General features: G+C 44.3%; 2 protein-coding genes across 3 annotated transcripts in view; both read right to left on the bottom strand.

The window, feature by feature from the left end:
- Positions 1-4,068: 4,068 nt before the first annotated feature.
- On the bottom strand, positions 4,069-6,205 carry LOC111981455 (mRNA decay activator protein ZFP36L2-like). Its single transcript, XM_024012731.2, has 2 exons — positions 5,785-6,205; positions 4,069-5,367 (listed from the first exon to the last, which is right to left on the bottom strand). Exons 1-2 carry the CDS (start codon positions 5,791-5,793, stop codon positions 4,417-4,419), a joined length of 960 nt encoding a protein of 319 aa, XP_023868499.1. The 5' UTR covers positions 5,794-6,205; the 3' UTR covers positions 4,069-4,416.
- Positions 6,206-9,928: 3,723 nt separating this feature from the next.
- The window catches only part of LOC111955292 (metastasis-associated protein MTA2), a 28,444-nt gene continuing 26,420 nt past the window's right edge, over positions 9,929-11,952 (bottom strand). For both annotated transcript variants that reach the window (XM_023975477.3, XM_023975488.3), the window contains exons 16-18: positions 11,094-11,215; positions 10,620-10,762; positions 9,929-10,179 (exon numbers count right to left, since the gene is read on the bottom strand). In XM_023975477.3, the coding sequence (XP_023831245.1) occupies positions 10,026-10,179; positions 10,620-10,762; positions 11,094-11,215 (419 nt within the window). In that variant the 3' untranslated portion in view covers positions 9,929-10,025. The remainder of the gene's footprint in view (positions 10,180-10,619; positions 10,763-11,093; positions 11,216-11,952) is intronic.

The following is an 11,952-nucleotide window of genomic DNA, read 5'->3' as shown; positions in this document are numbered from 1 at the left end:
AGAAAGGAAGCATAGATTTAGTATAGAAAGGGGGAAATATGCTACTCAATCAGTTATTATGGTGACTGCGGTCATTTGGCTGGCCAATTACTGCCATCCAAAATGATCAGCCCTGGTCAGGTCATGTGGTCAAGAGAAACTCTGTGCCCTATAGGCACTAAATGACTGGACAATTGAATGTATGAAGTGACATTAATGAAGTTAGATTTTTTAAATAAGTATAACATACCCCACTGATGACATGTACAAAATATTGCAGGAGGGCAGCAATCTTACAGTTGGACTGGAGACCCAGCAAAGCCACCTGTAGAATAAATAGTTCATCCTCCATGGATTACATGTTAGAGCGATTTCAACCGTTTCTCCATTCAATTGAGTTGTATTACATGGAGATCTCGGGGAAAAACTGTAGTGTGCCTTCATAAGGGGTGGGTCCTCTCCTAGTATGACCCAGGTGATCTGCTGATGGTACTTAAGTAGATGCTCAGAGAGAGTTTGTACAGCACCGGATAATGTGAAGGAGGGCAAAGAGAGGGCTCAACAACTCTGCAAAAGCTCTGGGAGTAAATCTCACTCAATGTTCACATTTACTCAGAGCCCTTAACTGTACCTTAAACTTCCAGGTTCCCTTTCCTATCCAGATAAGACATGTTCACAAGTAGGATAACAAATCATAGTCACTATAAATGTTACTACATCTCATAAACACAGAATGCGCATTGATTTGACTTTAAAATGGTGGCTTTGGAAGTATGCTTGTGGTCATTGTCCATTTGGAAGACCCATTTGCGACCAAGCTTGAACTTCCTGACTGATGTCTGGAGATGTTGCTTCAATATATCCACATCATTTCCCTGCCTCATGATGCCATCTATTTTGTGAAGTGCACCAGTCCCTCCTGCAGCAAAGCACACCCACAACATGATGCTGCCACCCCCGTGCTTCACGGTTGGGATGGTGTTCTTCGGTTTGCAAGCCTCCCCTTTTCCCTCCAAACATAACAATGGTCATTATGGCCAAACAGTTCTATTTTTGTTTCATCAGACCAGAGGACATTTCTCCAAAAAGTACAATCTTTATCCCCATGTGCAGTTGCAAACTGTTGTCCTGCTTTTTTATGGCGGTTTTGAAGCAGTGGCTTCTTCCTTGCTGAGCGGCCTTTCAGGTTATGTTGATATAGGACTCGTTTTACTGTGGATATAGATACTTTTGTACCTGTTTCCTACAGCATCTTCACAAGGTCCTTTGCTGTTGTTCTGGGATTGGTTTGCACTTTTTGCACCAAAGTATGTTCATCTCTAGGAGACAGAACGCGTCTCCTTCCTGAGCGGTATGACGGCTGTGTTCATGGTGTTTATACTTGCGTACTGTTGTTTGTACAGATGAACGTGGTACCTTCAGGAGTTTGGAAATTGCTCCCAAGGATGAACCAATTGTTTTTTGAGGTCTTGGCTGATTTCTTTTGATTTTCCCATGATGTCATGCTTGAAGGTAGGCCTTGAAATACATCCACAGGTACACCTCTAATTGACTCAAATGATGTCAATTAGCCTATCAGAAGCTTCTAAAGCCATGACATCATTTTTCTGGAATTTTCCAAGCTGTTTAAAGGCACAGTCAATTTAGTGTATGTAAACTTCTGACCCACTGGAATTGTGATACAGTGAATTATAAGTGAAAAAATCTGTCTGTAAACAATTGTTGGAAAAATGACTTGTGTCATGGACAAAGTAGTTGTCCTAACCGACTTGCCAAAACTATAGTTTATTAACAAGAAATTTGTGGAGTGGTTGAAAAACGAGTTTTAATGACTCCAACCTAAGTGTATGTAAACTTCTGACCTCATATATATTTAAGGAGTGCATGGGACAGTATTGGAGGATTTGGCTATACCGACATCTATGGATAGCATAATAGTATTTGTCAAACAGGTAGGCCTACCACGTTTTTGAATAGGACGAAATAGGCTCCAATTCTACATGTACGGGCAAAAAATGTATTTTACTTTAACCCCTGCATCAGAGTTACAATGTTGCAATCACTAATCAGCCAGCTGCCTATAGTAGTAAACAGACTTTCTTACTAATAATATGACATCTGATATTACAATAAAAATGACACTTTTATTTAACATATCTAACATATCATTTAATATTCCTTTAGAACTGTAAAAAGAGTGAGATAATTTGAGCTTTGCAAACAAGTGCTTTCATAAATGCATGGCGGGCCTCGTTTTGCTGGAGCAGTCCAACATACATGTAATTTGGTTTATTTACATACCTAATTTGATTGTCCAACATACATTTCAGCATTTCTTCAATTCGTGGCCCGCCTAGAGTGTTCTCTTCCCTCTGCTGTGATGCTGCATTGCAGTCAGCGATGTTTTCTCTCGGTAGCTGTCCATGGTCCTGAAATCAAAGAAATCCAGCATTTCAACAAACTTCAGAAAGTTCACATTATTTGGCTCGTTCAGCCTGGTCCTACGTAGCGCAATGTTTTGGGTGGCCATTACACATATCAGGGCTATGAGCCTCTGCAGCACATACGGCCAATAGAGAAGTCTCTCTGTCAATACCCCGTTGGGCTTGGGCATCGATAGTTTGCTTGGACACCAGCCTGATCTCCAGCTCCTTCCACCTCTGGATACTATCTAGGCGGTCATGCGACTTCTCATGCGAGCTGAGGTGGCACAGATTCTTCCAGTGCCTGGTTCCATCCATGACCAGCGCAGATTTGCCCTCATGTGAAAAACAGCAAAAACAGAAGGCCGCATCGTTTTGCTTGGAATTAACGAGCCATGGTATCTCCACTCTCTCCCCGTTCGTCATCCTCATATTGTAGTGGGCCACCGAACATTTTCGTTGTCCCTCAACTCTTGGGAAATTCCCCACCTTATCCTGATATGGCCCAGCCTGCACTAACATATCCCGTAAAGATCCATTCACATCGCGACGAATCTGAGTCCGGGTCTCAGATAGGGTCTCTGCCAGCATTGTTTGGAGGTGTGGCTAGGCCTGGTCCGACCACCTGTTCTTGTCCACCCAGAGAGCTGTCATCATCGGTGGAAGTGGATGGCTCGGACTCATCCGGTTCGCCCTCTTCGCTGCTAGAACCAGCGACCGGGGGCTCGTCCGTCTCTGCAGCGAATCTCTTTGGCTTAGAGATTGTGCCTCTTTTCTCGTTAGTTAAAAAAAAAATATTCGCTTCTGGCCACACTAACAATCTCCATTGATTTTGTAACTGCTTCATTGTGTACCTGTGTGGCTTCCCTAAACCGGTAGCAGACATCTTCAGCCAGCAAAGCAGCCACATCGTTACTAAACTCAACTCGCGCACTTTCGGCCATGACTCACGAGTTTGACAGACTCGCTGTGCGCTTCTGCTCCCTGTCCGCCATGCTTACAGCGCCGCRTCGTGGACATACCTGCAAAATAATCCAGTGTAATTTGTGTAAACTAACATGGTTTGTTACTTCGTAAACTAGCCACTATGCGTGCACCAATGCCAACCGATGTGCGCAAAGCGACACATCACACAATTCGACTTGCTCACTTACCGGATGAGAGATTGTCCATCACGCCGACAACCAAGCCCCCGCCCTTTAATTGAAAACAAAGATCCTCCTGAAGGTGGTGTAAATGCATAGAGCAGCAATGTTGCCACACAGCTGTCATCAAGTTGATGACCAAGCTTAGCGAAATGCWTCCGTTTGAATTGAGTTTAAGAGTGTATTGAGATTTAAATGGGCCTTGTAAAATGAGCCAGTCAGTGCAATCAAGCACGTTCAAGGAATAAAGTGATTGCAAGTAGTCCGTTTAAAAGGCCAGTAGCAGTCAGGAAGAGAAATATTATGCCCTTTTAGTGCAGTTTAAGTCAAATTTGGGGCTTGCATCCCAAATGTCAAGTACACAGGTAGAAAAGTCTCCATTAAGAGCATAATTTATGTAATTAAAGCCTACCCAGACAAGGTAAAAGTAGTTACCTATTGGCCAAAAATAGAAAACAGCTTACTAAAATGGAATCATGATAGCAGTAAAAAGTTCTGGCTCGTTCAGTGAATGAAGGAGAAGTTGTTAAAAATTGTGGTTTATTCAAGGCAGAAGTATCACAATAAATAAAAACTTAAGTTAAAACTCTTAAATAAACACGCATAACCTCATTAAAATGTACAGTTACAAGGCCTAATCTACATATAAACAAAGATGAGTGGATCAGTCAGGACACCAATGAGGCCATACAAATTGTAATGCAGGACAGTCTAATCAGTCTCTCCAAACTACTATTGAAGATTGACACATGGAACACCCCAAAAGACACTATCTCCACCCCCCTATTAAAATACATATGGCCTCCAAGATCATAGCAAACCATCACAATATACATCACATTAGTTACAACACCATTCTTGCCTAGTGACTAAAGCTTGTTCCCCCAGACACCCTGCATGTTGCAGGCAGCCTCCATGGCCTGGCTGTTCTCCAGTTGCTGGAGCCTGAGGGCCAGAGGCAGCAGCACATCATTCAGCTGGCTGGAGAAGGCGAAGGCATTGCGGGCCACAGGGTTGTTCAGCGGGGTGGATGAATCATCAGGCCAGACCGGGGAGGGCAGTCCAGATGGGGGAGAGGAGGATGAGGAGCAGGGAGAAGAGGAGAACCTGTCCGAAGCTAGGGACAGCAGATGGGCGGGGGCGCCCCCCTGGATGTTGCTCGGCAGGCCGTGTTGGAAACAGCAGCGGGTGCCGTAGAGGCAGAAGCCAAAGGAGCTAAAGGTGCGGCACAGGGCCCCGCGGGGCTTCCAGTCCTGGGATTGTGGCTGGGGCCTGGCAATGGGGGCCTTCTCAGGAGCGCTGTCTGGGGACTCCAGGCCGCCATCACTGAGGCCGCCATTACCGTCACCCTCGATGTGCAGGAAGTTGCAGCGTGAGCCAAAGGGGCACACACCGAACGAGCGGTAGGTGCGGCAGGGGATGTTGCGGCGCCGGCGGTGGGGGGGACGCTGCTCCTTGGCAGTGTGGGCGAACAGGCAGCGGGTGCCATAGACGCAGTAGCCTGCTGTGTGGAAGGTCCGGCACAGTTCCGTCTTGTACTTGGGGTGGCGGGACTGCACGTGGAGGTCGTGGAGGCCATGGGCAAACTGGCAGCGCTCAGCATACTTGCAGAAGCCCGTGTCGGCATAGCGGCTGCACAGCTCCGTCTTATAGCGGGTGGAGCACAACCAGGGGATCTGGGAGGGAGACTCCACTAGGGGCAGGAGGGCCTCAGCCATGGACATGCTTCCCCCACCTCCAGTTGAGCAGTGTTCCCTAGGGAACAACAGGTCATCTAGTCCCTCATGGTAGGGGAACATGGGCAGGTCATCACTGCTTCTCTGAGGAGTAGAGAACCATTGTAAATGTCAAGTTTGAAAGGATTTATTTGGATGGTAATCACCTGAAACTAGGTCAGGAGACAGTGAAAATGCAACAGTACACTAGCAAGTAGGTCTGTGTACATACCACAATTAGTCAACAACAAAAAAAACAGGCCGACTTAACACTAATCTCATCACATGACAGAATATTGTCTCAAACATTGTTCCCCCTGGTCCTTTGAAGTAGAGAATGTCTTAATGAGAATAACCTGGATAAAAAGGAGGTTAAATGAAAAAAAGGCAAGCAACTGCCACGTCTAACTTAGAAAGATATTTATTTTACTATAGAAAATCCAATAAAAGCAGGGTAAGCTACTGAAGAAGCATCACAATGAAGTATTTCTGAAACAAAGCATAAAAGCAGCATTACTATACCTTAAACATTGTTACGAATTGAAGATATTGCCCAACGACTGTGCCTCCGACGCTCTCCACCTGTTGTTAGACTGTAACTTCAATGTCCAAGCCAAATTCTAAAGAACTGTTTTCCGTATGAAATTCGTAGAAATAAAATAAACGTTAAAACCTATTCTAGCCTACAGACCGTTAACGAAGTGAACTATCGGCCACCCTACTTGCTTTGTTATGAAGTCGCACGTATCTTGCGCCTGTGTCCTCTGTATTTTAACTTGACCCAGTTCCCACTCCCGCCTTCCCTTTAAAACGAGGATCAGCTGTGCAACATTAAACGCCAGTAGGGCTTTCGAATCCACCAATCAGATGCAATGTAGCTGGTATTCGATTAGCAACGGCCAATGGCGTTGAGTCTCTGCGACAACGTTGCAGTTTTAGCGCCGGATGAAATGGTCCTTAGCACGGACGCAATAAACATATGCCAATTAATGCCCTGATTACTAACGTCAAGCCCATTGGGTACATAAACAATTATTCTGTTCTCTGCCAATTCACACCACAGTTGGAGGTCAACCTCACACCTGAGTAATTTGTTAATTAAATGCTGTCTGTTAGGGGGGAAATATAAACCTTTGTGTGACATATAGGCTGTTTACACAGGCAGCCTAATTCTGATATTTTTCCCGTAATTGGTCTTTTGACCAATCAGATAAGATCTTTTGCCTATAATTATGGGAAAAGATCAGAATTGGGCTGCCTGTGTGAATGCAGCCACTGTGTATTTATGATTGATCAAAGTATTATTCAGTTTAAAAGTTATACTGTGTTCTTGGAATATATATATACAATAAATTGTTCTTGTTTGGCGGAACTAGTCTAAGGTTACAAAATTTATTTTCTACAGAATCCAACACCATCGTGTGGTTCATATGTATACCTCAAAATGTTCAATTGATAAAGGATATCATTCAATTATTTAACTAGGCAAGTCAGTTATGAACAAATTCTTATTTACAATGACGGACTACACCGGCCAATGCTGGGCCAATTGTGCGCCGCCCTATGGGCCTCCCAATCACGGCCGGTTGTGATACAGCCTGAAATCGAACCAGGGTGTCTGTAGTGACGCCTCAAGCACTGAGATGCAGTGACTTAGACCACTGCGCCACTCGGGAGCCCGTTAATCATGCGTGTTTACATTTGACACTGACATCTAAGCAACATTACATCATACACGTCCAGAAAAAGCACACACCAGATAAATGTATAGGACCACAAAGAAAAAAAAATCTTTATTTTCTTATCAAGATACATTAAAAGGATACAGACATTGGAATAAAAAACACTTGAGAAAACCCATTAATTGTAGCATAATTCTCTCTCCAACATACAAAATTCTAACCCCCTCTACATCCCTCCCACCTGCTCTGATTTGCCCCCCCCTCCAAACCCACCCAATGGAGAGCAATGTTCACATGTACAGTATTTTAACCCTCTCCACAATATGGAGTAATTACAAGCCTTCTTCCCCAAAGATTTAATATAAAAAAACTACTTTTCAATAGGCCAAGTTTTTTTTTTCCTTCTTCAGATTAGTATTTTAACACTTCAAATTGTTTTAGAAACATTACAAAAGCCCACATTGGGACCAAACTTGCTTATAAATCAGTCATTTCTACCCCCATACTGGCTGCCATTGCACACAGAGCCCTGAGGGAGAAAGAGGAATTATAATATCCAATTAAGAATTAATTTAATCTAAACTCACCCTTTCTTCATAATAAACACAAAAAGGGAAAATTAAGATTCAAACCAAATCAACCCACAAGTAGAGACATCCCTGGAGATTCCACTCCCATCATCAACGACGTGACTCCAGCACCCAGGCCAATACATATTGCTGCTTTAGTAACAACATTATCTGACAACAACCAGCTCGTAACATCATTTGCCACTTTCATTCAAACCCAAGACCCAAACAGTCCATTGTCATAATTGCTGTGGCCTAGTCTATGTTTGGGAGAGCTGAAGGCATATGATTTATTGGTACAGGTGACAAAATTAACAGGGGCCGTCTAAGAATGGAGTTTTACACCTAGAATGTTTTATTTTTTTATGGCTCAATTCTGACTCCACTAAAACAAACCCATATTTCTCCCAATAAGGACCTCAAAGACAACAGTATCTATTTTGCATGTCCCAAACAATCAGATCCACATCCAGTACCACCTTTGTTTGAATATCTTCCAAACCTACACAATATGAAACTCATCTACCTTGTTAACTTACACCACCCTTTCCTAAACCCTTACTTTTTCCTCTCGCCTACCATAGTATTGAAGACACAAGACCGCTGTACTCAAGCGGTTGCCTGACGATTCATCCTGAATTTAATTCCTCTGCTCTATCGATCGCTACATTCATTCAGTCTAAAACTGCCATCCTAGACGTTGCTTGTTTGACTTCAAAATGAGGGGCGTTGAACAAAACAAATCCATCAGTGATTGGATAGTCTAACCAATCAGTGTATCAAAGTTGATAACGTCAGCATGTAGGCAGGCTCTGGCCCAACCCATAGGTTTCTGGGACCAATCAGAACGGTCAGTATGTGTTTGCGTTCTAGAAATCGTCGGGGGAGGCAGGCAAATCCAGACTCATCGTGGAGAAGGAACGTCAGTTAGTGGGAACGATGTGGCTGGGTAGCCAGGCAACTCAAGCGGTCTTTCTCAGTCAAAACCAAAATGCACCCAAATGCATTACAGAGAAGGATCCCGACTGTCTCTCTCCAGATGGGTAAATAAACGTCTGTAAAAAGTGTGACAATCAAGTGATGGTAAACAAGACAGGACTCAAATTGATTGTGACGACAATCAACTAGAAAAACAGAGCTCAACACCTAGAGGTTATGAGAGGGAGTTGGGTGGAAAGCTGCTGATGTTAAAAAGACCCGGAGGGGGGGGGGTCAACAGAATTMATTTCCTCACTATCAAACCCTCAAACGTAACTTCTGATAGGATTGTGGAGAGATAGGGGGCAGGATCAGGTCTAATTTAGGTGTGGAGAGGGGGTGGGGCCTGATGTGATGGTGTAAGAGAAGACGGGGGTCTAAAGTAGAATCTGACAAGTATCCTTGAAGGATGGGTCACACAAAGCACTTTACTGCAACCTCCCAGACCTATGATGGAACAAGTGGGTGAAACCTTGATCAAAATAGACTTTCCCAAAAACATGCTAAAAAACTGCCCCACATAGCCCTCCCTATAGAATATGAATAACTAGAACGGACATTTAGTCAAATTGCTGTGGTTCTAGTATTTCTATTTCCATGGCCCTCCCACAACCACACCCCTACCAGTCCCCAAACAATTAGGTGTCAACCCCTCAAAATGCTGCTAATATTTACACAGATAAGAAAGGACCTGGAGGGGAAAAAATAAAGTGTGCTTAAATCACCATTATTTCAGGATGAGAAATATTTCTGATTTTAAATTACACAGTTAAAATTATTTGCCATAAAAAAAAAAGGGGAGCAAAAATAATTAAGCAAAAAGAGCCGGAATAAAATAGTAAAGCCCAAAGCCTAGTGCGTGTATGTGGGGGGTGTTGTGTCTGTGTATACACTCAGTGTACAAAACATTAAAAACACCTGCTCTTTCGATGACATAGACCAGGGGAGGCAATCAGGCCCCGAGGACTGGAGTTGCCCACCCCTGACATAGACGGACCAGGTGAATGCTATGATCCCTTATTGACGTCACTTGTTAAATACACCTCAATCAGTGTAGATGAAGGGGAGGACACAGGTTAAAGAAGGATTTCTAAGCCTTGAGACATGGATTGTGTGTTATTCAGAGGGTGAATGGGCAAGACAAAATATTTAAGTGCCTTTGAACAGGGTATGGTAGTAGGTGCCAGGTGCACTGGTTTGAGTGTGTCAAGAACTGCAACGCTGCTGGGTTTGAGGCGTTCCTGAGGGCAAAAGGGGGTGTTCCTAATGTTTTGTACACTCAGTGTATGCGTAGTGTGTGTGTAAAGAATTGATGCCATGTACTAGATGTAATGCATACATGTGGGTGTCACTCGTGTGTGTGTGTGGGGGGGGGGGGGGGGGGTAGCAGCACGTCAGCTTTTGGGAGGTAACAGAACAGAAGACGAGATTTAAAAAATACGACGAGAGAAAACAACTACTGGTATGGGGTTGTGCTGCTACACTAGCAGGTCGGTGCGCGGTGGTGCGCCCTCCCTGTTTCGCAGTGGGGGGGTTAGTCTTCCAGGACGATGGGCTCGCTGGTGCTGGAGGGCAGGATGGCTAGAGCCAGGGGCCGGGGCGGCAGGGGCAGCTTGACCCTGACGGGGAGGTGTGGTTTCCTGGCTGCCCGCCGCATCTCAGACTGGGTCAGGTGTTTCCTCAGAGCCCTGGAGGGGACAGAAATACACACGGTGAATTATCTGTAGGACTCAGATCAACATTGGCACACRTAGGAGTCCAAGGCTTTGTTGACACAGGTAGCACCTTCTCATTTTTTGCCCAATTATTGGCAAAAGATCTGTTCAGAATTTGGCTGCCTGTATAAAACACAGCCTAATGTCAAAGTGCACAGGTGCAAAGAAGAAAAATCTTCATCTCAGATTGAGAAATCTACATAGTACTATATTGAACATCTGACAAAGGGATCAATCAGGTATATGGCAAAACATTCAGTGGGAGAATTTGTTTGGACTAAGATTGATCCCTTTGTCAGGTGTTCAATATAGAACTGCGTAGATTTCTCAACCAAAAAGCACAGAAGGTGATTTGTATCTTCCTGCTGACTGCTACTAAAGAGAATAACAGACGCTCAGAGACCAGGACCTACCTGGTGTATTTAGTAGCAACAAAAACCACAGGGTTTGGCGCGTCTCCTTGGTTCACTTTCTGACGCTTGATCACTGACTGAGAGGTGGTCCTCATGCCTGATGTGAACGGCCTCCCATTGGTGGGGAACGGCAGTGCCAACGCCTGTGACCAATAAGAGAAGAACAGTGAGAGGTGTGTGTGTGTAGCCACTTGGCCCAAGCTGTGGTCATGCTGCTATGCTCAGCGGTGATGGAGAGAGACAGATGGTCAGTAGATCTCCCACTGTTACAGAGGAACCAGAACCAGTGCCAGTCTGTCCCTCTCTGCAGTCTGAGTAGACAGGGACATGAGACACTACCCAAGGTTACAGTAAATGAGGCCGTCTATACCAAACAAGAACCGGTCAGTGTCACATGTATGGATTGACAGATAGAGGAAGTAAAAATGGCGGTTGTGGTTTGTGTGTTTGCATGCGTGTGCGAGGAGTACTCACGCTGCTGTCAAAGGGCCTCTTCCCGAGCAGGGCCGATCCCCCGCGGGGCTGGTTGGCCTGGTTGCGGTTGATGGGGGTGGGGGTGCCTCTGGGGGCCTTCAGCTTGAGTGGAGCCTGGATGGCTGGAGAGAGGAAAGGAGAACTCCAATCAAAAACGAAGCCACTTAAAATAAAAGTGCATACCGCTTCATGATACAGTACCAGTCAAACATTTGGACACACCAACTCATTCAAGGGTTTTTCTTTATTTTTACTATTTTATACATTTTTGAAAAATAGTGAAGACATCAAAACTATGACATAACACATATGGAACCATGTAGTAACCAAAAAAAGGTGTTAAATCAAAATATATTTTAGATTTGAGATTCTTCAAAGTAGCCACCCTTTGCCTTGATTAGGTAGTCACCTGGAATACATTTCAATTAACAGGTGTGACTTGTTGAAAGTACATTTGTGGAATTTCTTTCCTTCTAATGCGTTTGAGCCAATCAGTTGTGTTGTGACAAGGTAGGGGTGGTATACAGAAGATAGCCCTATTTGGTAAAAGACCAAGTCCATATTATGTCAAGAACAGCTCAAATAAGCGAAGAGAAATGACAGTCCATCATTACTTTAAGACATGAAGGTCAGTCAAAGTGGGACATTTCAAGAACTTTGAAAGTTTCTTCAAGTGCGGTTGCAAACACCATCAAGCGCTATGATGAAACTGTCTCTCATGAGGACCGCCACAGGAAAAGAAGACCCAGAGTTACCTCTGCTGTAGAGGATAAGTTCATTAGAGTTAACTGCACCTCAGATTGCAGCCCAAATAAATGCTTCAGAGTTCAAGTAACAGACACATCAACATCAACTGCTC

Source organism: Salvelinus sp. IW2-2015, linkage group LG3, assembly GCF_002910315.2.
Source record: "Salvelinus sp. IW2-2015 linkage group LG3, ASM291031v2, whole genome shotgun sequence".
NCBI lineage: Eukaryota > Metazoa > Chordata > Actinopteri > Salmoniformes > Salmonidae > Salvelinus > Salvelinus sp. IW2-2015.
This window is presented reverse-complemented; position numbering and strand designations above follow the sequence as displayed.